Genomic DNA, 25359 nt, shown 5'->3' with positions numbered 1-25359 from the left:
GACGCATCAGTGCATGTGACAATGTAGACACAACACAGGTAAAATTTTTGAAATTCTGTAAAAGGCTCTAGGTCATTATTACCCGCTCACATTGCTAGGTTAGGGCTGGGAGGGTGAAATGAGAAGAGACATGCCTTTCAGGGTTACATCCCTTGGAAGTTGCCTTTATGCTGTGCAATTTCTTATCGTTTAGAACAAAGACACTGATGAAGTCGGCTTGGTCAAACTGCTGGTTTTGAATGGCACGTGTATGGCCACACTTCACCTGCTTCCCTGCCAGTTTAGGTGTATGTAATTGTGCTACAGACGTACCTTCAGCTCTGCTGGAAAGATACTACTCCAGTATTCAACTAATTAACACTTTCCATAGTATTAATGAATACTGAAAAATGGAATTAAACCCATACTGACCTTTACAAAAGTCTCTGTCATCCTCCCCTACATGGACAAATTGTCAGCCATCACAGGAAGCTTCTGCGTTTCCTAATGTGAGTAGTATAAATTGCTTTGACATATATCAGTGCTTCCTACATCTGGAAGCACCTCCTCACAAACTGAGTACACGCATTAAAAGACAGACCTGAAGTTTGCAAATAAGTCAGGTTTTGCAAACAAACTCACCTGTCCTCCAAATATAGTGACATTTTTCATCTCACACAGCAGTTCCTTTATTTTCCCAAAGATGAGAATTTTTACATTCCAGGAGGTAGTTTTCAGGATCGCTCTTTAGTTCCTTCCTGAAGAAACATGTTTGAAAATTGATCTTATCTAAGTTATTTCCCTTCTCTGACACAGAATATTAATGGAAATTTGAACAAAGAATTCAGAGCAGCATGCCTGTCGACAAGTGGATGAGGAGTGCCTACATTTAGACACAAGCTACTGAACTTTTCGAACAGCTTTGGGATACTGATCTCTAGAGAGCCTGATATTATTTGTTTACTTTTGATGTCCAGACCTGTGCTTCATCTTCTTGAGCAATCAGCTCTGAAGTCTTTCCAGTGGCGTTTAATGTGCATCTCTTATTTTAGTGTCAGACATAAGATCTACAAGTATGGCTCCCGCAGCGTGTACCATGAATTTCTGCTTAACTTGTTTTTATATAGTGAAAACATTTTTTTTCCTGAAAAACAATGTAATAGCAAAAGAACAAAGTTCACAGTGAAAATAGATGCGGCATAGTTTTATCCTACGATAATGTAACAGTTCCTTAATATTTAACTTCTATAATAACAGCTAAATTAGATACATGCTTTCAGAGACACAAGCTGTTCCAAGCCTTGCTGTTTCACAGATGGTGGATGCAGAGATTAAGTGACTGGCTGAAAGTAACACAGGAAGTCTGTGGCAAAGTCAAAAACTGATCCAAGAACTCCTGATTCCCATCCACTCTCTGAACCACAAGTCTGTTCTGTCTTCCAACTTGTATTATTATTTTGTACCTGTATATATTGTTTGCCCTTACCATGCTCTCTTAAAAGAGCGCTCGATACCATTAGAAAATACCAGCTCTCATGTCTGATAACCCCCATGATGGGCCTCACAAGCCCTAACCGCAGCTCAGACCTGGACAGAGGTCCAGGAGCCGCTTCCGCCACCGTTCCCAGACACACAGCACTGAGAGCCCACCTCTCGCCAGTCCTATGAACACAATCCCAGAGACCTCCCACCTCCTCCATACCTCTTGAACACGATCTGCCTCACAATTCATTTGCTAGACCTGCAAATCTGGCAGCATAGCTGCTGACTTAAGTGTGGTATACGAGTCTTCTCTGTCCATTAGTCTACCTTAAAGGTATTTGTGGTTCAGAAACTCCTTTCCTATCTGGTCTGGGAGGTCCACTCTCATCCTGGTGAGCAGCTTCAATTCAACCAGCTCTGGAGCTTGCTTAGGAGCAAGCTGCCAGCGCTCTTGGGGGGGGGACCATGCAGTAAGTATCACCTCTGCAAATACATTTTTGCAGAACTTAAATTCCAGGGAAGAAAACCTCAAAGCTTTCACCTTTTATTTGGGATAACTGAGAACATGAAAACTGAAAGACTGTATGGGAGGGATTCAGAAAAATACAACCAGCTGTTAAACACTTCATATTACTGCGTGTCAATGGGAAATAAATACCAGACGCGTGTCTTCAAAGCCTCCCTGATGTTATTTGTCTAGAGCTGCAAATCGCACACCAGAAGTATAACCCAGGAATTGCACACCATCGTGTCCTGGCACTGATCACCACAGAATGGCTTGCTGCACCTCGCTTTCACACGTGGAGTGCCTCAGGTTCTTGCTAAGTGAAAAGAAATCACAGTGGTTCAGAAGCCATCAAATCCAGCTACCACAAATGTGCTAAAAATGCTGGGGGGCAAAAACAAAACAAACATGAAAAATGTTTGTGTAGAGCAGTAAAGGAATATGGAAGCCTACAGTGCATATAAAATTTAAAATTAATCACCATTTTATAAATGGTGATTATTTTCCTTTTAAAAAATTCCTTAAATTTCACAAACACACATATCTGGGTTTATTGTTCCATAAACTAGCTCATACAGATTTGTTCCTATTAGCCAGATTCCATAACTTACAGTGGACCAAAAACGAAAAGATGGATCCTGTCAATGGATGCCAGATAACTTGTGATTAAAAAAGATTTTTGGGATGGAGTTTCCTGAGTAACCATGGAAAACCCACATATTGATCATTTGAGTTCAGCATTTTCCCTTTCCCAAGGGAAAGAACATAAAAACACGCATTTGTTTACATCACTTCGAAAGGAAGTGGTAGAAAGAATGACTGTAATACTGCCCTGTTCAACATTATTTCCTGGCTCCCTCAGCATCTGCTGACGCTTGAACTGAATCTGCATAAAGCGTACCTTTGGTAAACTTCTCAAAATATATGAAATCTCAATCACTTCTGAACAACAAAATCAAAATAAGGTGATAATGGATATACAAAACAAATGCCACCTTCTCTCTCTCTCTTAGTCCACCCAGCAGGAGGTAACAAAGCCTACCCAAATTTGTATCTGAACCGCACCAGCACCAGTGGGAATGTATTATTCATAAATCTCAGAACAATGGAGTTTATTTCAATACTGCCACTAATTTCTAGTCCCTGTCTCCAGCTTGACCAGTTCCCATAGAAAAGTGAGGAAGCTGTGGAATAGCAATGACAGCAGACAAGGAAAAGAGGCTTATCATCCAAGAGATTTACCTTACAGTGATCATTTGTCAATATTTGAGTTATGCCCTCCATTATCATAGCATTGGCCATATACTTTCTATTATAGACATAGAAATGCTGAGGAAATATTCATTTCAAACTATTAAGTTATCCCAAAGGTGATAATTTTGAAAAAATAGAATAACTTATTCGTGCTACTCATTAATTTACTTGCACAACATAGAAAACAGGACTGCACTATTCCTAACAAGCATGAAGTGGAAACAAATAGGTTTCATGTGGAAACTCATGCTGCCAATTTGATCAGTAATCCCTGGAAGCCACTCTGTCATTGGCATATTATCCTCCTGGTCCACAAGACATCCAACAATTTATCGACAATTTATTTCTCTGACAATTTGCTATTACTCCAGGGCGTGCTGGGCAGCCTCCACTGTGTAGCAGGCTCCAAAAGAGCATGCTCCTGGACTCGCAGTGCCTCATAGGCTCCAGTAATGATTAAAATGAGAAGGGACAAGATGCTGAGCATTTCCTGTGAGGGTTCTCCTGCTTAACGAGTGACCAAAAATTGGATTTGTAATCCCATTAATTTTGTTACCTCCATAATCATAAACAGGATATTTTTTTAGTTGTGTTTTTTTTTTTTTTTTTTAAGGGACTGATAGGAGATAGCAGGACAGCAGTAAATGAAATAGAACGTATCTGTTTGGCATTCAGTTCCTGATAGTTGCTAATGTAGTGGGTTGGAACATTTTAATCTAGAATTTCCCTTAAAAGTCAGAGAGAAAAAAAAAAGGTAATAAATAAAAGGAGATATGTGACTGTGGTGAAGGAACCCTGGGGGTCCCGCATTTGGAGAACAATCAGTGGACTGGGCACTCAAGGAGAAGCAGCACTACCCTTCCTTCCGTACCAGCTTCCACACAATCCTCCCCCCCCATCTCCAACACATCCTTCACAGCAACAAGTTGTCCTTGGCATGACCCATGTTTCCAGCTAGTAAAGTCCTCCTCTGTTCCCCCCATTCCCTCAGAAGGCATCAGTTTTCTATTTTAAAAATATCAAGTCACCCTATCTCAGCTGCATTATAAACAAACAAAACAACCCAAAACAGTTTTGTGTGTGTGGAACAAGAACAAAACACTTCAAACCCAAAGAAGTTTCCAATAAGTCACTCATTGAAATTCAGGAAGAAAAAACCCCAAAGGGTAAAAATACCCCCACGTATCCAAGTTCTCTGAGGCCATTTCTTTCCCTCATCTGTGTTCCATCATCTTCTTCCTTATCCAAAAAAGTTGCGGTGTCCGTGGGAGTATGAAAAAACATTGGTGTGACCACCGAAAGGAACTCTCTGTCTGGCAGCATAAAGCCACGCGTTATCCCGTCTCCAGGAACTCAACCCTGCTTTGACGGTCATAAATATTCTCTGATGACAAAGCAAAGGGTAGTCATTCATCCAGACTGAATAATACTTTAAAACCTTGAAAGGCACACTGGGATCTGTTTTTTGACCCCGGCCAGAACGTAAGATCCAGGGGAAACAACCCCTGATTGGCCTTGCATGTAGGACACCCAGCACTGACCACCTCCACCTTCAAGGTGACCCAGGCAGGACAGAGTATTGGGCTTCTCCCTTTCAGAGGTCCCAACCCACCTGGTGGCCATTAAATTTATCTGAGGATAGTATGAAACTTTAAAACCTTCACAATTCCCTCCCTTGTAAAAATACTTTTTGGGGTTTTTGCTTGCTAGCCTCATCCCATCTTGAACGTGTATAGGAAGCCAGTCTTCACATTACGTAGGCATCACTAGAGGTAGTTTCACAGGACAGCGAATTAAAATACCATACCTGTGAGAGTAATCCGCCTGAACTACATCACTGAATGACACGCAGACACACAAAGGCTGAAGAAAGCACCCAAGCACAGGCTATCTGATTAATGATAGCTAGTGATCAATATCAAAGCGTACCCAGAAAGTTACATCACCTTTTAAGATACACTCTGCCCTTGGAAGTTTTCGAAGCTTTACAAAACATTTACGTACTTGTTTTTAAAAGGGAGGAAAAAAAAGACTCATTACAATATTAACTGTACATTATACTGCGTAATCAGAGATCTCCTAATTTTCACGAGTGCATTACTTGGCATCTTGTTGCATAAATATTCTGCTTGTACAAGCAGATCCATGAATGATCAGTAATGTACGTCATAGTCTTGCAAAAGCTACTGATGAGAAAGTTATCTTTATGACTAGCGTTCATTTAGTCAGTTTAGAAAAAAAAAGAAAAAAGATGTAAACCATTCTCCTCTTTTGGCCTCCCTTTCCACTGCCCATCCCAGAAGTTAATAATATATTTACAATGAATAAATAATAACTTTATGCTTACCTATATGCCTTCTCCTTTTACAGTAGTCTTTTAAATTAAATTTAATCTTGTCATTCAAGGTAGAAACAGGTAATAAAACTGACCTGTTTATTAGTTTTAGAACTATATTCACATTTCTTCCTTTGAGAATGTAACTGATTGTTGACACAATGGAGGCCAAGCATGTATTTATGGTGCATGATATCATTGTGTGGCTAATAGAGGGAGTTTACTTATTCCACAGATGACTGCCACAAGAGAATGTAATTGCTCAATAATATGTCGATGTACCCATGGGAAGGATTTAAGTCATCTGAGACCTGTATTGGGAACTTGCCAGGGACCCCAGCACTACCTCTAATTTGCACGAAATGGAGGAATTGTGGCCATCTTCTGCAATAAGGATAAACAAAACAAGGGAGGGAGTCAGGAAGAGTCAAAAAAGCACGCCAAATCAAAAGATCGGTTAGACTTTCAGCTGACATGAATAAATCGGAGGTTTAGTGATTTTAAAAAAAAAAAAAATCAAGTTTAAGTTTCTAGCCTTAAGATTAAAAAAAAAAAAGCTTTTAAAAAAACTTTAGTTTTTATTTTTTAAGGGGTCCAGGATGTAGAGAGTGTTGCCACCTAGCCATAAGCTCCTAGCCAATGTATATGTCTCCTCGTAAAAAAATGATTATTACACGCTACTTTAAGAAAAAGAAAAAAGAAAAAGTATTTCTCAGAAAATTGAACGCACCTAGAAGGGAAAAACTATTGGCCAGATGCAGGAAATAGAAGCTTTAAGAGTAACAAACTTTCAAGGGCACAAGTCAACGTAAGTGTGATGTACTCCAGTTACACAAGATGATCTGCATCAGATAGAAATTACCTCATGAAAAATGAAAGGCTCAAAACCAGATACAACATCAGACTGAAAAACTATTTATGGACAATGAAATCTTTGCAACATTTGCACTATGGCTTTATTTTTTAAATCACGTATCAAGTTAAAGTGGAACATCTGATTGATTACATATTAGTGTGAGATAAATAACAGTCAAAGCAGAGTTAAGAGCTCTAAGAATATTGCAAATCAAGCAGCACAATTCAGGAATGACTTAATGAGTGTTTTCCGTACTTCTCAAGGATGCAAAGAGTCACAGGCTGAGATTCAGCTTGGTGGATGCCTACTTTTAAGTACATAACTCCTTCCATTGATTTTTGAGAAAGCTACCCAAAATGCTTTAGTTCAGGTACATGCATAAAAAAAAAAAAGTATCTATCTGGGTGAATGAAGGCTTGGTTAGGAATTCATCACTGGATGCGTGGAGAAGCTTTTCAAACCAATGGAAATTGTAACTCCCTCCAACAAGACCCATAATAATGTAAAGATACCCTTGTTATAATACCCTTACGTTATTAAGTTAAAGTGAGAATGACCAGACAGCCCCCACTGTCTAGGGCAAAACTGGAATTTAACATCTCTCCCAGCATCCTGTTGGAGAATTTTTCCTGAATTTTCAAAATGGTTTACAGGATGTTTTCTGTCCACCTTTCCTCAAGACGCAGCTCAGAAGAACCTGCCCGGTCTTAGCATGAAAGAGTTCAACTCAAATGATCCGATTCAATGAGATGCACTGTGTCATGATGTGATGCTCAGCTCAGGGCCTATATGTAACGTACTCCACTTAAAAAAAAAATAAAAAAAATATCCTATACTAGTTCTGCTAATTTCAGGTTAGTTTTTCAAATTAGTCCTTCCTGCCAGCCTTCCCGCTCTTTCTCCCTCCCATCCTGATCTGATTTTTCCCATTTTCAAATAAGATTTAGAAAACTGCTCAATGGCAGGTGGGTGGAGGCGCTCCAGATACTATGTTTGTTGGTAGCCCAGCAGTTATTTGTGGTTGACTTTTTTGGTTGCCCACAGGAATTTCCAGGGTGGTGTAAACAGACAGATGTGGGTTCTTTTCTGCTATATAGATGACACCATAGAGAGATATCAAAGGAAAAAAACAAATCCATGAATAATGCACTAGTGGCAGCGTTTGAAGCTCAGAACTTTAAAGACTGGCCTCTGAATTTATTGGTTTAATTATTGGGTATGGACATTTAGGCCACCAGATAGCTTTTGAAATCAAAACATCACTGAAAGACTTCCCGAACATTTAAAAGTTCATATGAAGTGAAAATGGGCTCAAGTACTGGCAAACTCAAGGCTGCTCCCGCCCTGACAGCACTGCCCTGGTGTTAAAAGTTAAAATGGCTCTTTCCTTCTTTTCCTCAGTATCATATTGGTTTGCTTTTTACTTCAGTGAGGCATCTCAACAACTATTCCATGGCTCTTTGCTACTATAACATTGTCAAGCTAAAGGGGAGGGCTTCAAGGGTATGGGTGACAAGACAGACCTTTTGCTGGCATAGGTTAGTAAAGCTCCACTGATCTCAGGCTAACTCACATTAGCCAGGAAATTCTGCTCCTTGTTCTCTTTTTCTTTTTTGTTTTTACTGGTACCACTAAGCAAAAACCACTGTTGCTGTGTGATTTTTGTGTGCCTTGTGCTCACACAAGTAAAACATCACGGCATTTTTTCCCTTGAGATTAACAAGCAGCACACGATTAAAATCACGTTAACTCAACAGTGCAACTTGCTAATCATTCTTACTCTGGAATTGCCAGCTAAAGCTTTTTTCATCATTTATTTTTTCAGGAGAATTTGTATATGTTTCTGTCAGTCTATTTCAGAGCATGGCAGGTTACAGAGGCGTTTTGATTCATGGCTGGACATAGATTATTTTAAGTGGAAGGAAAAAGGAGTCTTGGTTTTAACAGCATTGCACTGTCATCTTGCGGTTGCAGCGCTCGGTTCCTAACCCTTATTTGGAAATGCCTTGAACAAGAATTCGATGTAAGCAGGAAGAAACGGTGATTGCCTCACTCCCGGGGCTTCGGTTTGTTTGGAGGCCTCCTTCCTGCCACTCTTGTGACAACATGACAGGCTGACCTTGCCAACTGTTTCCACTTCAGTTCTTGCCATCTCCTTCCTTCGCGAGAGGAGAGCATGACCTCCTCCATAAAACCATCATTATTTAGAAGACTTCATCTCCTCCAGACTTCCAGTACTTCTACTGTGAATGCTTACTCGAAGACACATTTTCAGGGCAGTGTTGTGTACAGTCCTCCTCCCTGCCTGAGCTCTAAAGAGGGAATGCTCTATCACCATCAGCTCCTGATTAGTTATACATCTATTTCACAACTCAGGCAAATCACTTCAAACACCTTCTTGGCTTAATTCACTTTTTCCAACTTGTAAACAGCAACCTTTTTTTTTGTTTCTTTTTCTGGACGGCTCAAGATACCAGCCAGTATGGGATTCTCCTTGTAGACCCTTCCAATGAGCTCAAAAGAGTTAATTTCCTGAGCTTGTCCAAAACATAAGAGAAAGCCCTGAGCTAGGCTTCTCTTCTCTTCCAGCTAGAGCACTGCTCTCCCACCTGCCTCCTTAAATCCTCCTGCTGGCTAAAAAGAAACCACATTCCTGAAAGATACACAAAATGAATCCAGTCCCAGTGAAGACTGACCTAATCATCTATCAGTGGATGACTAGAAATGATGAAATGGTAGTCAGCCTAACTAGTTACTTGGAAGCGTGCAGCGTGATGCTACCCCTAACTTAAACCACAGATTCCCAAACCTGCAACCCTGTCCTCCTCTTCAAAAGGCAATATGTGAATCTCCTGTTATACAGATTCTTCCTTACCATTTTACCAATATCAGGAATCAAAAGCTTAAAAAAAATCTACATTGTTTCTGTTTGTGCTCTTCACTTTAGCCATTTCTCTAAAGTTAGAAAATAAAAACTTCTAAGGTCACTATTGTTACCTTCAGTGTTAGCTTTTGTATTTGGGCTGCCAATACTTTGAGGGAATATTTATTTTTGCAGAAACCACTGTTAAAATTAAAAGTCGGGGGGAAAAAATCAGAAATGGGTTCCTATGGGGCTTAATTTAGTACTTGGGAGAAAAAACACTGTATTTTGATTAGAATTGTGTTACTATTGTTCCCCTGAATGGAATTCAGAGTATGCATACTGAATTCCCCATTTTCAGAAAGAACTGCCTACAGCTTAAAATGTTGTAAACCATGTTTACTTCAACTTTTTTAACAAGTGAAAATTTTAATGATCTTGCAAATGGATTACCATGGGTAGACTTAGGCATCGACCCAAAATCTTACTACCAGTAGAGGGATCCTCTGTGAGCTTTGGAATCCATTAATGCACTATTCAGAGTACATGAGGGTTATATTCTAACACTCCCCAATACAAGATATTTATTGCAAAACTTTTTATTTTTGTTTTAGGTATAAGGTATTTTAAAAGGTCAGAATTATCTATTTCATCCTCACACTTTCAAAATGACTAGTTTTGGTTTAGCTTCAGAAAAGAACAAAACTTCTTGCAGAGATAAAATGGAAAAAAGCTTCAGAAAGGGGACTGCAAAACGATGGGGGGTAGTAATGGAAACTTTTGGAACTGACAGCTACCACCAGTGCTATTGCCATTATGAAACAAATGGACTGAAATGTGAAGAATCTTATTTGTGGTAGATTTAGTGGAGATGTTAGGAGACTAATCTGACAGATAAAGGGTGTGTGGGAAAGACCAGCCACCAGGTATGGAGATGCCGCTGAACACAGGAATAGACGAACTGCAGAGGGCAAAGCAAAACCAAACCAAAACGGGGATACGGCTCACAGCTCGATACTGTGGGAGTAAAAAAAGTTACAGTCTCCCCAGAGGGAGAAAATCCACATGCACACACAATCCAGACGGCGTCAAAACCAAGCCGCTGCTGCTGCAAGACTCCAAGAGCTGGGTGCCTTGGCTCTGTTTCGGGGAGACCACCTCTAACAGCAGAAGACAGCTCGATGGCTAATTCAGTCCTTCGCCTCACTTACCGATACTGCCAACAAGGCTGCTAATTAGTACTAACTGTGACGGTGGTTTCTGTGATGTGGACAGCTGTTTGTGAAAAGCTGGACTGAGACCACCAACTCACTTCAGACAGGCCACTAAACAGCCATCTGAGGGTAACCACTAGGTCGCTGGCAACTTGGGTTAGATTCAAACTAGTGACTTCGAGGTGAAAAGGCTCCGTATTCAATTACCAGTCCCCTGAGTCATCCCATCCACCCTCTATAGTTATTTCAAAGTGCTTTGGTAAGCAATATCTGAGGACATTACATGTGTTCAAAATGCTAAAAATACACATCTAAGAGGGCAGGGAAAAGATCAGATCACCCAAAAGTTTTCCTTTCTGCTTAAAAAAAAAAAAAAAAAAAAGAAAAAAAATCACAATTCTAACACTTTAAGCAGGTCTTTTTTTTTTAATATATAAAAGGCCTCCTCCACACCCCGCTTTGCCATTCCATTTAATTTCTTGCAAATATCATTAGAATACTAAAGAAAGAGAGACTGTCCTTAGAAAAAAATAATAATATTCCTTTTACCTTTGTATTTTCTAAATAGCTAAATCAATAGTAGAAAGAAGGGGAAAGTACTTGAGGGCGGAGGGTGTGAGAAGGGTAGCAGGAACAAAACAAAATGCTAAAAGATGGATTAAAAAAAGCCCCATGCTGAAAATGACAACTCCCAGGGATTCCACCCAGGGCTTCTCAAACTTGCAGATTTGTTTTAAGAGCGACGCTGCCCTCTGGTACCCTGGGATATGGTACTTTCAATGCAACTCCAGAGGGCCACCAATCTATTTTTGTCACCTATCCTGGGATCTGACAACTCTCACCAGGGGCTCAGTTAAACAAGCCTCCAGTTTTTAAACAAAGTGGATTTTAATTGAGAAGCACCTGTGGTGAGAGGGTCTACTGGCATTATTAAAAAGCAAATTTATCACAGTGAATCATAGAGGCAGGGGGTGAGGGAGTGAGCTGGGGGGGGGGGGTCCACACATACGTCATACCTGCAACACAGTACCATTCCTTTCATAAAACTCCCTTGAAGAAATGTGTAGGATTTGACTGCACCCCATGAAGAGTGTTTTTCCCAACAAGCTGTTCCCAGGGTGTTGAAAAGCTATCATTCATAAAAAATTATTGAGGGGGAAGGAGGTAGCAAAGGGGAGTTCAGAAGGCCAGGGACGCCAGTGGAAACCACAGAATGAGACCCTCTGTAAAGCACGCACCTGTTTATGGCCACCATAATAGCTTAACTAGAAAGCTTAAAGTTCCAAATTGTGGGAGGGGGAGAAGGGGGGAAAAGAGGGAAAACATAATGAAAGCCTGTTCTAATATCAAAATACTCTTTAACCCATGGAGTGCAGGCTCCCAACGGATGACTGCAATTTAAAACAAAGCACTGACAATGAAAAATACGCAGAATTCAGGAGGACCCTCTTCAGACACATCTTGCTATCATTAAACAGACATGGGCTTGAGCCAAAGATCAGAAGTGCACTACTTTATAAAATATGTGGCCAAAAAAACCCGCTCATTAAATAATATTTAATGTTGGCCCAGAGAGCAGCTGAGAGTAGAGAGTAGGTGCCAGGGTCTGTCTAATTGAATTAACAAACAACTTCTGTAACAAAGAATTTACAAGGAAAGGAAAAAAGAATGAAGCCACCCTGCAAAGACTTGGATGATACACAAATGTTTAGAATGACAAAGAATGTGCTGTAATTTTAATGACACTATTAGTAAAACCCCTGTGTGATTTGTAACAGTGTTATGTATGCACTTTGCCTTCAGTGAGTAGTAAAAGTGATGTACTCAAGCCTGTTGGTCCAGCTGAGAAGACTTGCCATTAAGGATGAGACTCCTCCCAGGTATTAGTCAGTAAGGATGCTGGTTTTTCCCAGGAAGGAGCTAGGCATTTTCATCCCTTATTCCCTTATGAAGTGGCTTTGTTGACATTTTTGCCAAAACGTTTTGAGAAAACAAATCTCAAATTGAATTGAGGGAAAGCAAAGGCAGGGGAAATACACATCTCCCAGAGAGAAGGTGGGCTTAAATTTTTTACCTTAAGTATTCTGAGCAAGGCTGGAAGGCTGCCTTTGATGCAGAGCACTCAGTCTTGTTGACAAACTAACACTTCTGGTAGAACCTATAATGGTGGGCCTATAAAAAGCAGAACAGGAGGGCTGCCTCAGGAGTTTGAAGGGGAACTTGCTGTAATATAAGACAGTTGTAAGCTTCTTTTCATTAATATTGTTGGCCCAACATTTTTCCATTTATTAGTGCACACGCAATACTGCATTTGTTTTTGCCTTGTTCATATAGATCAGCCTCCTGAACCTCACTTTTAATCAAAAGTAGCAACAGTCTACGATGTGCAGAAGAAAAGAAATGCATGGTGCAGAAAAATGAAGGAACTGAGCAGAAATATCACACTATGTCTGGGAAAATATTATTTTTAAATGGTTTATCAACAATTTCTGTGGGTTTTTTCCTTTTACAATCACCCCCAAAGTAATAAGCTACTTTTGCCCTTTCAGAGGGCTTTGATCTGCAAGGCTTGCCTTAACTGGTTTTTTTTTTATTTTTAGAAAACACAGACAACTTAGACTGTTTAGATCTGTATTTCTAGGTCTAATCTTTTTTAGTCAGCCTGTCTTGCATACTCTCCCAGCATGCTCTTCCCCTCCTCCACTTTAATTCTTACATATAACATTAACAGCTGAAAAAGTTCTGTACCAAATGTAGGCAACTTCATCCACAGTTAATGAACAGGTAACCTGAGGCAGCGAATGGATGCTTCTCCCCTGCATCCTGCCAAAAAAGCCCACAAAAATAAAATACATCACAAAGCCCAGTACAAGACACTGATCTAGCAACACGAGACCACAAGTCCAGGCACTCCAGGCAGAACATGATAGATTCTTATCGCTCTTTCCATCGCTCTTCCTAGGCATCACTCTGCCCAAATTGAGTATCAATTCCTGACATTTCCAATAACAAAATACTTTCAGAAATTACTGGGAAGAGATCATCCCTTACCATTTAGCTAGCCAAGCTGTGAATTATATAAGTAATTAGCCACAAGACAGTCCTTTGTCATGAATCTTTACCTTCCTATTTTTTCCCCAATTTGCCCATAAGCAGTTTATCTTACAGCAGTCCATATACACTAGTTTCATGATCTGTTCTGTGAGAAATATGTCAAAAATACATTACATGCTAATGCTCAGTGTTAAAGTGATTTCTCATTAAAGTTATTTAAATATATTTAAAAGCAGCAACATATAAAGGATTTATCATGAAAACCCGAGAAAATGCTTTTATAAGCATTCAATAAACAGCTCACCAAGGGTAGATTTTAAAAGGTATGTAACAATAGAAGGATTCATCTTTATAATAACTTTCAGTAAACACAATTTCAAAACCCAAATTGCCCAAGCTAACAGCTGAAAATCCCCTCTATACCCAGAGTATATATATGATATTTAAGATGAATTACATAATCCATATTTTTTTCCTTATTATTGTGCTGTGGATACAACATAAACATGCGTTTCTGCAAAAGTGCTCCAAAGTAGAATAGCTATCTTTACCAACATTTGTAATACTTATGTTTCAGTGTTAACATCACCACTGAGACGCCTGTTCAGTTCACACATTTCAGATGTATTTTTGAGATTTTTTTTTTCCTTAGGCAACATAGCTTTTGTGCCTACTTTGATCACATTTTCAAAACCCCATGAGAAGAAAACCTCTTAAGAACAACCCCACCAAAAAACAAATTAGAGATTGGACTGTTCATCTTATAACAAATACTGACTATGAACATATGTCAAAAAGTGTTAAGATATTCAGAACTTTTGAATTATTACAAAACATTCCACCAAAACTCAAGGCATTGCATAACAACTCTACAAGCGGGCGGACAGGCTGAAATACTACTTGAATGAATAAGTAAAAATTCAAACAGAAATCCCTTTTGTGCGATTGTGTCTCTAAATTTATGTTTGCTTGTACTCAAAAATGATAGGAAACTTTTAAGTTTAGCCTAAATATGTTATGGAAATTACCTGAAGTTTAAACAAGATCAAGTGCAAATTGCAGTGGGTCTTACTAATGAAGCTTCAGTGATGTATCTACATCACTACTGATGAGGCACTAGCTGTGCTTCTGAACTGAGGTGAGATGCCATGCAGCAAAAAGAGGATGAGGCAAATTTTAAATGCTCTAGACTTCCATCTGTCTTCACCTCCATCTGCTTTTTCCCTTCCTATGAAAAGACATGAAAAATTAGAATTCTCTGATTTATTTATATATTTTCTCTTTTTGATTTAAATATTCTAACTATTTAAGTATTTTCTGAATTATATACTAGTTTCAGAGTAAGCTGTAAGACTGCAGAAAATGTTGAGCCAGATATCACAGTATCCTTGATTCCGATAAGGCAATTAAAAGCAGTACAGAGCCAATCCTGTCCATAATAAATTTGAAGTGAAAGTGGACATTGCTTTGATCCTAGTCTGGAGAGGGAAGGCTCTTCCTACAGGATATCTTTTGGACAGCAAACTTATGCAACTGTCAGAGTCTAGGAGGAATGATGTGAAATAATCACACTCCCTTGTTTGTTTTACATACAGACCGATAACGCGTTCCCCATCTTCCAGTAGTCATCTCTCGGACCTAAACTACTCCCTCTCTCGGCCTCTGAGATCCATTTTTATTTGTTGCTGCCTTCTCCAGTCTAAGCAGTTTCTAACTCCATGTTAGACAGACACCACCAGGCAGCTCTCACAGAAGTGCAGAGAATCTCTCAGTTCTTGATCTCTTTTGCCAGCACCACACTAGTGAGGAGCAACAGCTGTTGAAAATGCCCTGTACAGACCCTGTATTCATGACTGGAACAAAGAAAATAAAAAGCAAGTTTAGCAAATTTAGTAGCTCAACTCTCACAAGTCTCTGCTTACACTGTATAAACTAAGGATTTCCAGAGTTTACAATGTGGCCAAATTTGGACTGCATTATGACAGAGGAAAATGCATAACCTTCATTTATATCGGGAATAGTTAGTCTTTAAAAAAAATTATTTTAGAGATACTATTAATGTATACAAAGAACAATGCCAGTTTTTCATCCTCATAAACTACTGGATCGTGTCAGAAATCACTGAGAGAGAAAGTTCCTGTATAGAAACGAATTAAGCTTAAAGCACCATAGAAAATCTCCACTTGAATGGTTACAATTTGGCCAAGCTACAAGCAACTGGAACCAGATCTTAACATGGAAAGCATCATTTAACCCTAAACAGAGACACTGCTAACACATCTGCCCATAAACAACAAAGACCTAAATATCTTCCACATGTAACACAGTAAGAAGTATTTTCTTTACTGAAAGGGTTATCAAACATTGGGACAGGCTGCGCAGGGAAGTGGTGGAATCGCCATCCCTGGACGTATTTAAAAGATGGGTAGACATGGTGCTTAGGGACATGGTTTAGTGGCGGTTTTAGCAGTGTTAGGTTGATGGCTGGACTCGATGATCTTAAAGGTCCCTTCCAACTTCGACGATTCTATGATTTGTCTTCAAGTATACTTTAAAAACAGCACGCACACCGTTACCCAGGTGTGACCTCACCACACTGCAGAGAAACTCCAAGGGCAAATGAGGAAAAGGGTGGCAACAAACCCACGACGTTTCTTTCCGCGTGAAGGGCCACCGGAAGTTTGCAGAGCTCTCCTCACGCCGAGCCACGGGCAGTTTTATCAGAACCTTGGACAGCACTGAAGGGACACGGGCGGCGCCGAGCTCCGCCGCGCCGGCTCCGGCCACCCCGGCCCCGGGAGGGGCGGCCACCCCGCCGGCCCCCACCGCGCTCCCTACCCCCGGCTGCCACTGCCGCCTGCGGGCACCGCAGCGGTGTATAATCCATAAGGAAGCCTTAGGGAATTGAAAAAGGAAGTGAGAGGCAAAGGAAAACGCGTCCTTCTGCATTACTTCATAAATTTCCCAGCCTCCCCCCCCGCTTCCCCCGGCATTTAATACGAAGACTACTTAGAATTTGCTGTCTTCTTGCAGTACTCTAAAGGCAACATAAACCAAACAATGATATGCATAAGGATAGGTACAAAGAAACATTTAAAGTGATTTTGGGTGTAGCTTCACATTTTTATTGCTTCTTCATTTGCAAATAGATGTCGAGGTTTTTCTGGAGTCTTGCTATTCAAACACAGCAACCTCAAAATATAAAATCAACTGTGATATAAAGACCGTGACAATGGCATTAATTGCTTGGGATTTTATTTCTGTATACAATGTATTTTACAAGCCCTTTAGGCAAAACAAACCTAAATTACCAGAAGCAGTAAAAATTCAGAGCTTTGCAAACGTTTAAGTTCATTTCTCACAATTTGCAAGAAAGCTCTTTAAAAAATCTATCCACTTATGATGAAAAAACAACTCCCTATTCCCTTTTAATAAAAAATAGACCTTAAAAAAAAAAAAAAAAGATCTGATCACTATTGTTTAAAAGCACTCGAAAGCAATGAGATGGTCACAAGACTTGATCTGACTGTTCTGCCCCTTTACAAAACTCAATAAAGCTTGCTTTTTATGACTGATTGCTGTGCTGTATTAATCCCCTAGCATATAAAACAAGCCTATTGGAGACTGCGACTCCACTGGGGGAGGACAGGGAAGCTGTTGTGTTCTGAGAATTAATCCATCTAGGAAAATCAAAAGCCAGCCACTCACAATACAGTAATCAGCATGTTCTCCACTGTGAAAGCCCTACATTTCCCATTTAGAAAACACAACTATTACTCCATTATGTACTGAAACACACAACCCCCTTTTATTTATTTGTGTTTGTTATTATTTGGCTTATATTTATGGGTTTGTGCATATTCCATTGGTGGATATACAACCATCAAGTTAAAACAAAAAGCCTGCCTATACCCAACTGCTTAAAAGGAAAAAGGGACTCCCACTGCTTTTTCCACAACCAAAGTTCTTTCTGGATTTGCTTTGTGAACAGGATTTTAACTCTTTATTACCCTAAATAAAAGGAAATTCTTTGCATTTTTTCCTTTCACAGAAAGTTCATTTTCTCTTCAGTATAATGATGTTATTTTTTTTCTCACTTTGTTAAATTACCTACCATGAATTTTGTAAGTAGAGGTGCTAAAATAAAAGTGTTTGAAATTTTATAATTTCTCAATTGAAAATGACTTCACTTTTCTAGATGTTACTATATTTGATGCTCCTTTGTTAGCAAAAGTTTAATTCTTTCCTTTTAAAGTTGAATGATGCGGCCTTCCAAATAAAACTTTTTTTTTTTTTTAAGAGTAAAATTCTCTTTTTTGCCATTTAGGTGCTAGAAGTATGAATTTTCCATTGTGTTATGGAGATAAAGATTAAAAAAAAAAAACAAACCACAAACAAAACAAGCTGTAAATCTGACGTGACACAGTAATTAAACTGCTAAATGAATTCTGTCCTAACACAAAAAATAAGGCTTATGGAAATCATTGAGAAACCACAACCTGATAGACCATGTGCTCAAGAAACAAAACCACATAGCCTTTTCCATTCAACTAGCAAAAGGCATGTACCTGTATAAGAAATGACTCTATATACCAGCACCTAAACACAACAGTTTTTAATATCCGCTGAAATGTTCCTGTCAAATTATTTTAAAAAAGCCAATTGCTTATATTTATTCTTTGCTAAAACAAAACAAAGAACACTTTTCTCCACCATTTGTTTTTTAAAGTAAGAAGTCACTAAAAGCAACAAAAGTTAGACTCTTTGTTCCTATTGGCATTATCCCTTTATATACATCCTTTACTTAACAAATGGCTAAAGCCAGCAGTTTTATATCATTGCCTTTAAAACCAACACATGACTAAAATCCAACTAGGTCAATTCCACAGTCCCACCTGGTCAGGATGGCAGACACTGAAATCTTACGGTTAACTTAAAAAGATCTTAGTAGTCCAGCTATACTCACCATCAGTTTTAAGTATTACCATATATTTCTCATAGTTCAAAGTACGATGTGGTTTTTTTTCATTTTTAAATCAAAAAACAAATTGGATGCGCAAAAGCTGATGCACTTGGCTGAATGTTACATGCACGTGCAGTTTTAGGACGGAATCTTCCCTTCCCATTTAAGAATGGGATTAAAAGATGACAACAACGTGAACAACTTAGCTTTTCTGGGACTTTCCTGTTAGACACACCTGAAGATAACCAAATGACAGCAAGGATACACAAGTGCTAGTCATACTAAGCTGTAATTGTTTTTTGTAACTCTTGTAATGCTTATGCACGCAGGATTACATTTCTTGGCTACCAGGGCAAAGCTATGGCGCACACAGTGTTAACCACGTCCCCGTCCCCCCACCCCCCCCCAGCCCTTTCTTCACCCCCCTTTTCCCCCATCTCATTCATGCCACATTCCACAGTGGCAGGGTCCAACAACAATATAGGAGGGTACCCAAAATGAAGAGGCAGGGCCTTCCATTCTTCTGCCTCTCTTGAATTAATTAACTGGAAATGAGTTTTGTCAATGTTTTGGAAAGGCAGAGGGGTGAAAAGAAACTGCTAGAATTAATCACAGTGAGAAACTACCTCTTCAGCAGTCTGCCAGAGTTCAGAAAACCCATGAGAAGTGCAAAATAAAAGGAAAGTGGGCTGACTTACCATCCAAAGGAACAAATAAAATTCAAACAAACACCCAAGTCTCCAAAACAGAGACATGCCCCAGTGCAAAGGAATGTAGCATCTGTTGCCACAACAGCTTCAGCTTTGTTTTTAATATACTTGTCATGAAGACAGAAAGGTAACAACGTAGAAAAGACAATTTACTAATAATTTAAATACACAGAAGGCATGTTGTGTTTGATTCACTAAGTATTTATGTACATCCAATGTTCCACTGATCGTTATATAAGAAGAGATATTAAAGCACTATGATCGAAAATGAGTAACTTCATTGTTTAGCCCTGACTCAACACAGATCTTTTAAATGGAGAAGGCAGGCTGCAAAGTTATTTCTTTGGTGAGGTTTTAATGATAGTTATTCTCCAGGTTCAGCAATGGAAATTATAACAACTCAATACTGCACACATGATATCTTTCTACTAAAAAAACCAAGAAAGTAATGAAATTTCAACCATCCGAAAAGAAGGATTTTTTTCCTAGGTTAATTTACCTAGGTATTTAGAAAATGTGTAGGTGTCCTTTTGTTTACAACAGTGAAGGTGAAGTATCATTTGGCAGTTTTTCTGAGAACAAACGTAACACTTCCAGCAGACTGGAACTAAAACTGAAGAAATCTTGATTGTCTGAGCAGGGAAAAATATTTTAAAAGAGAAATCCTCTTGTAATGATTTGACTGCTCTGAATTTTTTGTTCATGAGGGCTTTTTCCTGACAGATCTCAGAATTAACTTGTCATCTCGTTTCTCTATCTCTAAACCCATACTCTCCAGAGCAGAATTGTCTGCCAGCCCCTTCTCCTCCATCTGCGCAATAAGCTCTTGGTTTCTCTCATTCTGTTCAGTGAGATTTCGGATAGCATATACTGCCCACTGGTTCACAACTGTTGGCCAAAGTTAAGGATAATTTATTTATTTAAAGATGAAACAATGCTTATTTTATTACTGCATTCCCCTCCCTCTGCCCCCTCCAATCCCTCAAACCTAGAAAAACAGTAGAAATCAAGGGTTTGAAAAAGTAAGACATTTACAGGCAATGACTCTGAACCTGCAAATACTTGCATATGAGGTAATTTAAGTTTAAATGAGGTATGTCCATTAACTTCAGGCAAGTTCACTAGGTTTTATCTTGAATTTAAAAAAAAAAAAAAACCACCAACCAAAACACAAGCGAACTGCAGGAATTAAAAGGACATATTGTTTAAAACCCAAATTACAGTTAATTGAAATGTTCCAATGATCTTCCGAGTGAGATTAAAAAAAAAACCCACAAGTCAGTCACTATGTTTACAATCTGCACACTTCAACACCACACTTCCAAGGACTGGCAAACAAAATGAGCCACAAATCAGGTACAAGAAAGATGACAACTATTATTGTTACTGTAAAAGTTGAAGAAATGTAGAAAAAGAGAAATGTATCTTATCCAGGTTAACAACTGAAAATAGCACAAATCGTGTGGGAGACACTTACCAATGTTTAACTCCTAGTGTTATCTAAACTCAGTTCTTTGTGCCCGGGTGCTTTTACAAACTTGCCAGCAGAACAGACACTAGGATCACCAGCAGGTAGCTCCTGCTCATGTTTAAATGGGCACAAGCTGCAACTTATTTACCTTCTAAGGTGGTCCCTTGAGGCCAGGACTGAGGCACATGTCAGGGCCGTAGACAAAGGATTTAAATTCCCAGGATTATCAGTCAGACATCTTCCAAGTGAACTACAGTGTTCATTTTATGAAGTGTCAGAGATGTTAGTCCCAATTCTGCAGCTGAAAAGCTATGTTATGATATAATCTTTCCCAAGTTACCCATATGGGAGGCAAGCCATTCTGAATCACACAAAAGTGGTTTGCCTGCAGGGCACCAATTATTTACGACATGTAGCTTCACATCCAGTAGAAGAATATGCATAATTTACTCATCTCCTTGACGTCTTTTGGGTTGGACAGTGTCTAAGCACAGAGATAAGATACTGTTCTTATGGGCATTTGCCAGAGGGTGACTGGAGGGGAGAAATCCTCCATTGTGGAAGATGGGAACTTCAGCCAAAAGAATAAAATACAGGAACTGGACTTCCTTACACAATCTGTCATGACAGCATTTGGAAAATGCAGTACCACTGCATGCACATTCTTATAGTAGCGGTCTTGCCATTTTCTCTGTGCACTTTGCACTGACTGTTGCGCCTACCTTGCTGACGCCTCCAACTACCCCTTAGGCAGTCTCTCATGCTGGGTTGTTGGATGCACCAGGCAATGTGGATGAACAACAGAACGCAGCAGAAGCAGCTTTCTTAATATGAGACCCGGCCTTCAAAAGCTTACATTTTAAGAGAGAGGAAGTGACAAACTGAGAATACGGGGGACAAAAAAAAAAATAAAAATGACCACTATACCTAACCGCAGTGCTACTTAGATGCCAAAAGAGAATAGAAAGAAGGGACTGAAATAAAAAGCACATGAGGAATCATCAATAGAGAGAGAAGGGTTTAAATGAAGAGCAACTTGAACAAACATCCCAGGAAATATACATGCTAGGGAACAATCCTGCACTGGCATCCACCAGTGAAACAGCCCCCTGTCTTTTAATAGCAGTTTATATTTATTTTCACGTTCAAGCAGCCCAGAACTGCAAATCAAAAATGGAAAAGCAGTAACAACTGTAAGGCGCTTTTCCGACTGAGTTCTTTAGACCTTGTGAGGAAACATGCTGCATTTCTCCTTCATTAAAAAAATTCTGTCTAAATGCTGGATCCAGGTGGGGTAGTAACAGAGGAGAGAAATCAAGAAAAAACAATAATTACGTACCAGATCAAAGCCTTAATAGGCAAACAAGACTGAGAATATCAATGCATTCTCCTCTTTCAGCACATCTCCACCATGATTAAGTGAAAACACAACTGCCAAACTGTAAGTTACATAAACTGAATATTTGCACTGAAGACTACATTTGAGTATATAAAACAATAAAATACCAAAGAAATCAAATCATATATAAGCAGAATCTCACTCATCAGCTCCAATGGTAAGAATAAATTTCAGAATAGTAAAGTATGCAAGCTGACGAAGGCACATGAACAAACAGATGAATAAAGGCCGATACCTAGCAGGTCTTTCTGAGGTCTGATTTAAGGCATTTCACGAGTGCCAGGAAGTAACATGAAGTTCTCCCAACGGACTGTGAGAAACATGCTACCACCCTCCCCAGCTCTGCTCCTGGGATGAGAAGCAGACTTGCTGTGCTCCTAAAATACAAGTCCGCATAAAATGGAGCACTTGCATAAAAGAATACCTCCTAAAAAAAAAAAAAAAAGTTATTTTCAAAGAGTGACAGTTCTCAATCATGCAAAGTGCCACACAGAGAAAAAGTACTCTCAAAAAATTTTTTTTATGTATTAGCCTTGGGAATAATCCTGTAACCATCATCTTTATGTCCTTCAACACAAAAACACTGCTAAACCCCACAGCAAATGATGTTCTCCTATTATCATATCCATTCATGCTTACATAATATCTAAGACATCCCCATTATCTTATGAACTCTATCATCATTATGGCATTTATCATTATTGACTACTGTAGCTGAAGCTGCAAAATGGTTTCAATAACGTTTTCACTCACTCAAAAACTCTTTTCTGTATGTAGGTTTTCCATTGTAAATTCAGTCATGAATATGCATGATTTCCCTTGTTCGCATGCTGTGTGAGGCTAAGACCTTTGGATGGCTGTATGCAGACCTAGACAGACTTAAGTGTCAGCAGAGATTAAAGCTAGTCCCCAGCTAATATTCACATTACCCTCTTGCTCCTCTCCAAAGATAGAGACACAGAGAGAAAATTAAACATATTCCAGAGTCTCTAATCCTACCAACACTTTAAGCACTTTATTGTATGCTCAGCTTTAGAAAGAGAGCTTCTAAAGTTTCCATAGTTACTACAAATAAGAGCATGAGCCTGTTTGTTGTGAAAGTGCAGAAAAGAAAAGAAATGCAGCAAGCACAGTAGATCAGATCGCGCAGACTTGTCTGGATTTTTCCAAGAGGACACGTCGCACTCTCAAATTAATTAATCTTATAGACAAGAAGTGAAGATTACAATATCTCTGTCACAGTGCAGAAGGCATACAAAAGAAAAAAATTTTGCTTTCGTTTTGCAGGAGCTTCATTACTAGACTAGGGAATGAAAGTAAACATTTGTACGTGTTTATAGCAATTCTTTTTCAATATCCATCAATACTGTATGCTATGGGATTCTATGGTAATTTTCACTTATATAAACAACAACAAAACTGAATCAACTTGCCTTGTGTTCCATACTTGTGTAACATCTTCATACAGCAATTTAAAATTTATCATCTAAATTCCTTCGGGTCGTAGCTTCAATTGTCAGGGAGGGGGGCATACAGGGAGAAAGGAAGAGAGCTAGAGAAAATGTACTGGCAACCTGCCCTAGAGGATGAAAAATTTTACTATCTGGAATCAAAATAAAGCATGAAAATCTATGCCACTAAATGCTGTGGAAGTTTTGCCATTGACTGCAAAGGAACTTTACACGATTCTCTTGTTTCTTTTAATATGGATTCTGCTACAAGAGGTTGCTAGAGCTAATGCTAGCAATAGCACAGTGACTATTTTATAAGTTTAATGGTGTGTGAAAACACAACCACATACTGTCAGGAGTCGCTAACCAATACCATATTGCAATGCATTACTGGAGCGGACGACTTACAAACCATTTCCCAAAGAGAGTATTCCAGCTTTTAATTCTCATATTAGGAGGCCCAATTTGGACTAAATGTTATTGGCAAGTCTATCGCAGCCATCAGGATCCCTATGAATTGTTGTATAAAACAATTTGGATTCTATGGATGAAAGATAGTAGACATAATTATTAATGAGTTTTGAATCTGATGAGGTAGATATACAGCAATGCATAAGTAATCTTGAAAGTATGTTGCTTGAAAAAGGCAATTAGTGAGTTTTAGAAGTTAAGTATTATCATTAACTAATATAGGATACTGAAAAGTGGTGACAAGGAGAATGAAATACATACATCTGCTTTCTTAAGTCTCCTTAATAGTTATTAATACTAAGGAATTTCTAAATGTAACATCCTTGGTGGAGAGTTTGATTTACTACATACTGTAGATACTTCTTTTTTTAGTTAGAACATTTCCTGCACTACAGTTGATTTTCAATGATTAAGTGATTAATTACGAAACCTTCTTTCTTAAGAGTCATTTGGCCTAATGAGAAAAAGAGGATACTCTTTGCCCAATCCCACTACCTCATTTAAATCAGATTTTTGACTATTTAAATATCAACTACATTTTAATCAAATAGATTAAATATTTAAACAAACAGATGATCTCCAGAGGTCCCTTCCAACCCCTACCATTCTGTGATAGGAAGAGATATAAAACCTTACCGAGAAAGACAAACCGCATGGATTGGAACCCTAGTCAAATGGGCTGTTTATGCAACAGCTAAAGCCACCCAACTTCTCCAAGAGCTTTTTTTGGAACAGGTCTATAGAGCTAGAAACCAGAGATACTGAAAATACAATTCTTGTAAATTATATTTCTTTATGGTCTTCAACAAGTAATCCAATTATCACTGAAACTTCTGTAGACAGGAATGAAATACTAAAGCGTCACGTTAGAAGAATCACTTCCACTTACAGACCTGACTGGACCACACTGAAAAGACATAAACCATTTCCCCTTCAAGTCTTTCAGTCCTTTTAAGTACTTTTGTTTCACAGCAACACGAAGATAATTCTTCTCCCCATTAAAAGAGGTCTCTAGGCAGCCACTGCAACTGTTAATCACGGTTTGGACCAATGCACTGTGATTGACCACACGTAGTAGACAGTCAGGATTTTGGTCCCTCACAGTCAGCCAAACTGCTTACAAAGCTCTACAAATTTCTTCCTGTTGGGGGTTTTAATAGTTGTATGAAGTCCTAGAAGCTGTATACGATAATAGCAATTCCTTACAACTCCTTTACACGATAATAGCAATTCCTTACAACTCCTTTACCTTTTTTACATAACTTGTGCTTAAGACATTATCAAAAAACTAGTCACAGAAAATGTAAAGAACAAAAGGTTTTTATCATAATTTATTTACTTAAAGAAGCTAA

At 38.9% G+C, this 25359-nt stretch overlaps 1 protein-coding gene across 2 annotated transcripts in view; it reads right to left on the bottom strand.

The window, feature by feature from the left end:
* Window positions 1–18941: 18941 nt before the first annotated feature.
* ATXN10 (ataxin 10) overlaps window positions 18942–25359 on the bottom strand; it is a 108088-nt gene continuing 101670 nt past the window's right edge. The window contains exon 11 of one of the 2 annotated variants that reach the window (XM_054222937.1): window positions 18942–20103. In XM_054222937.1, the coding sequence (XP_054078912.1) occupies window positions 19916–20103 (188 nt within the window). In that variant the 3' untranslated portion in view covers window positions 18942–19915. The remainder of the gene's footprint in view (window positions 20104–25359) is intronic. The other variant, XR_008469626.1, reaches the window with a different exon arrangement.

The sequence above is a fragment of the Rissa tridactyla genome, chromosome 1 (genome assembly GCF_028500815.1).
Source record: "Rissa tridactyla isolate bRisTri1 chromosome 1, bRisTri1.patW.cur.20221130, whole genome shotgun sequence".
Classification (NCBI taxonomy): Eukaryota; Metazoa; Chordata; class Aves; order Charadriiformes; family Laridae; genus Rissa; species Rissa tridactyla.
The sequence above is the reverse complement of the archived record's forward strand: the minus strand, read 5'-3'. Positions and strand labels throughout refer to the sequence as shown.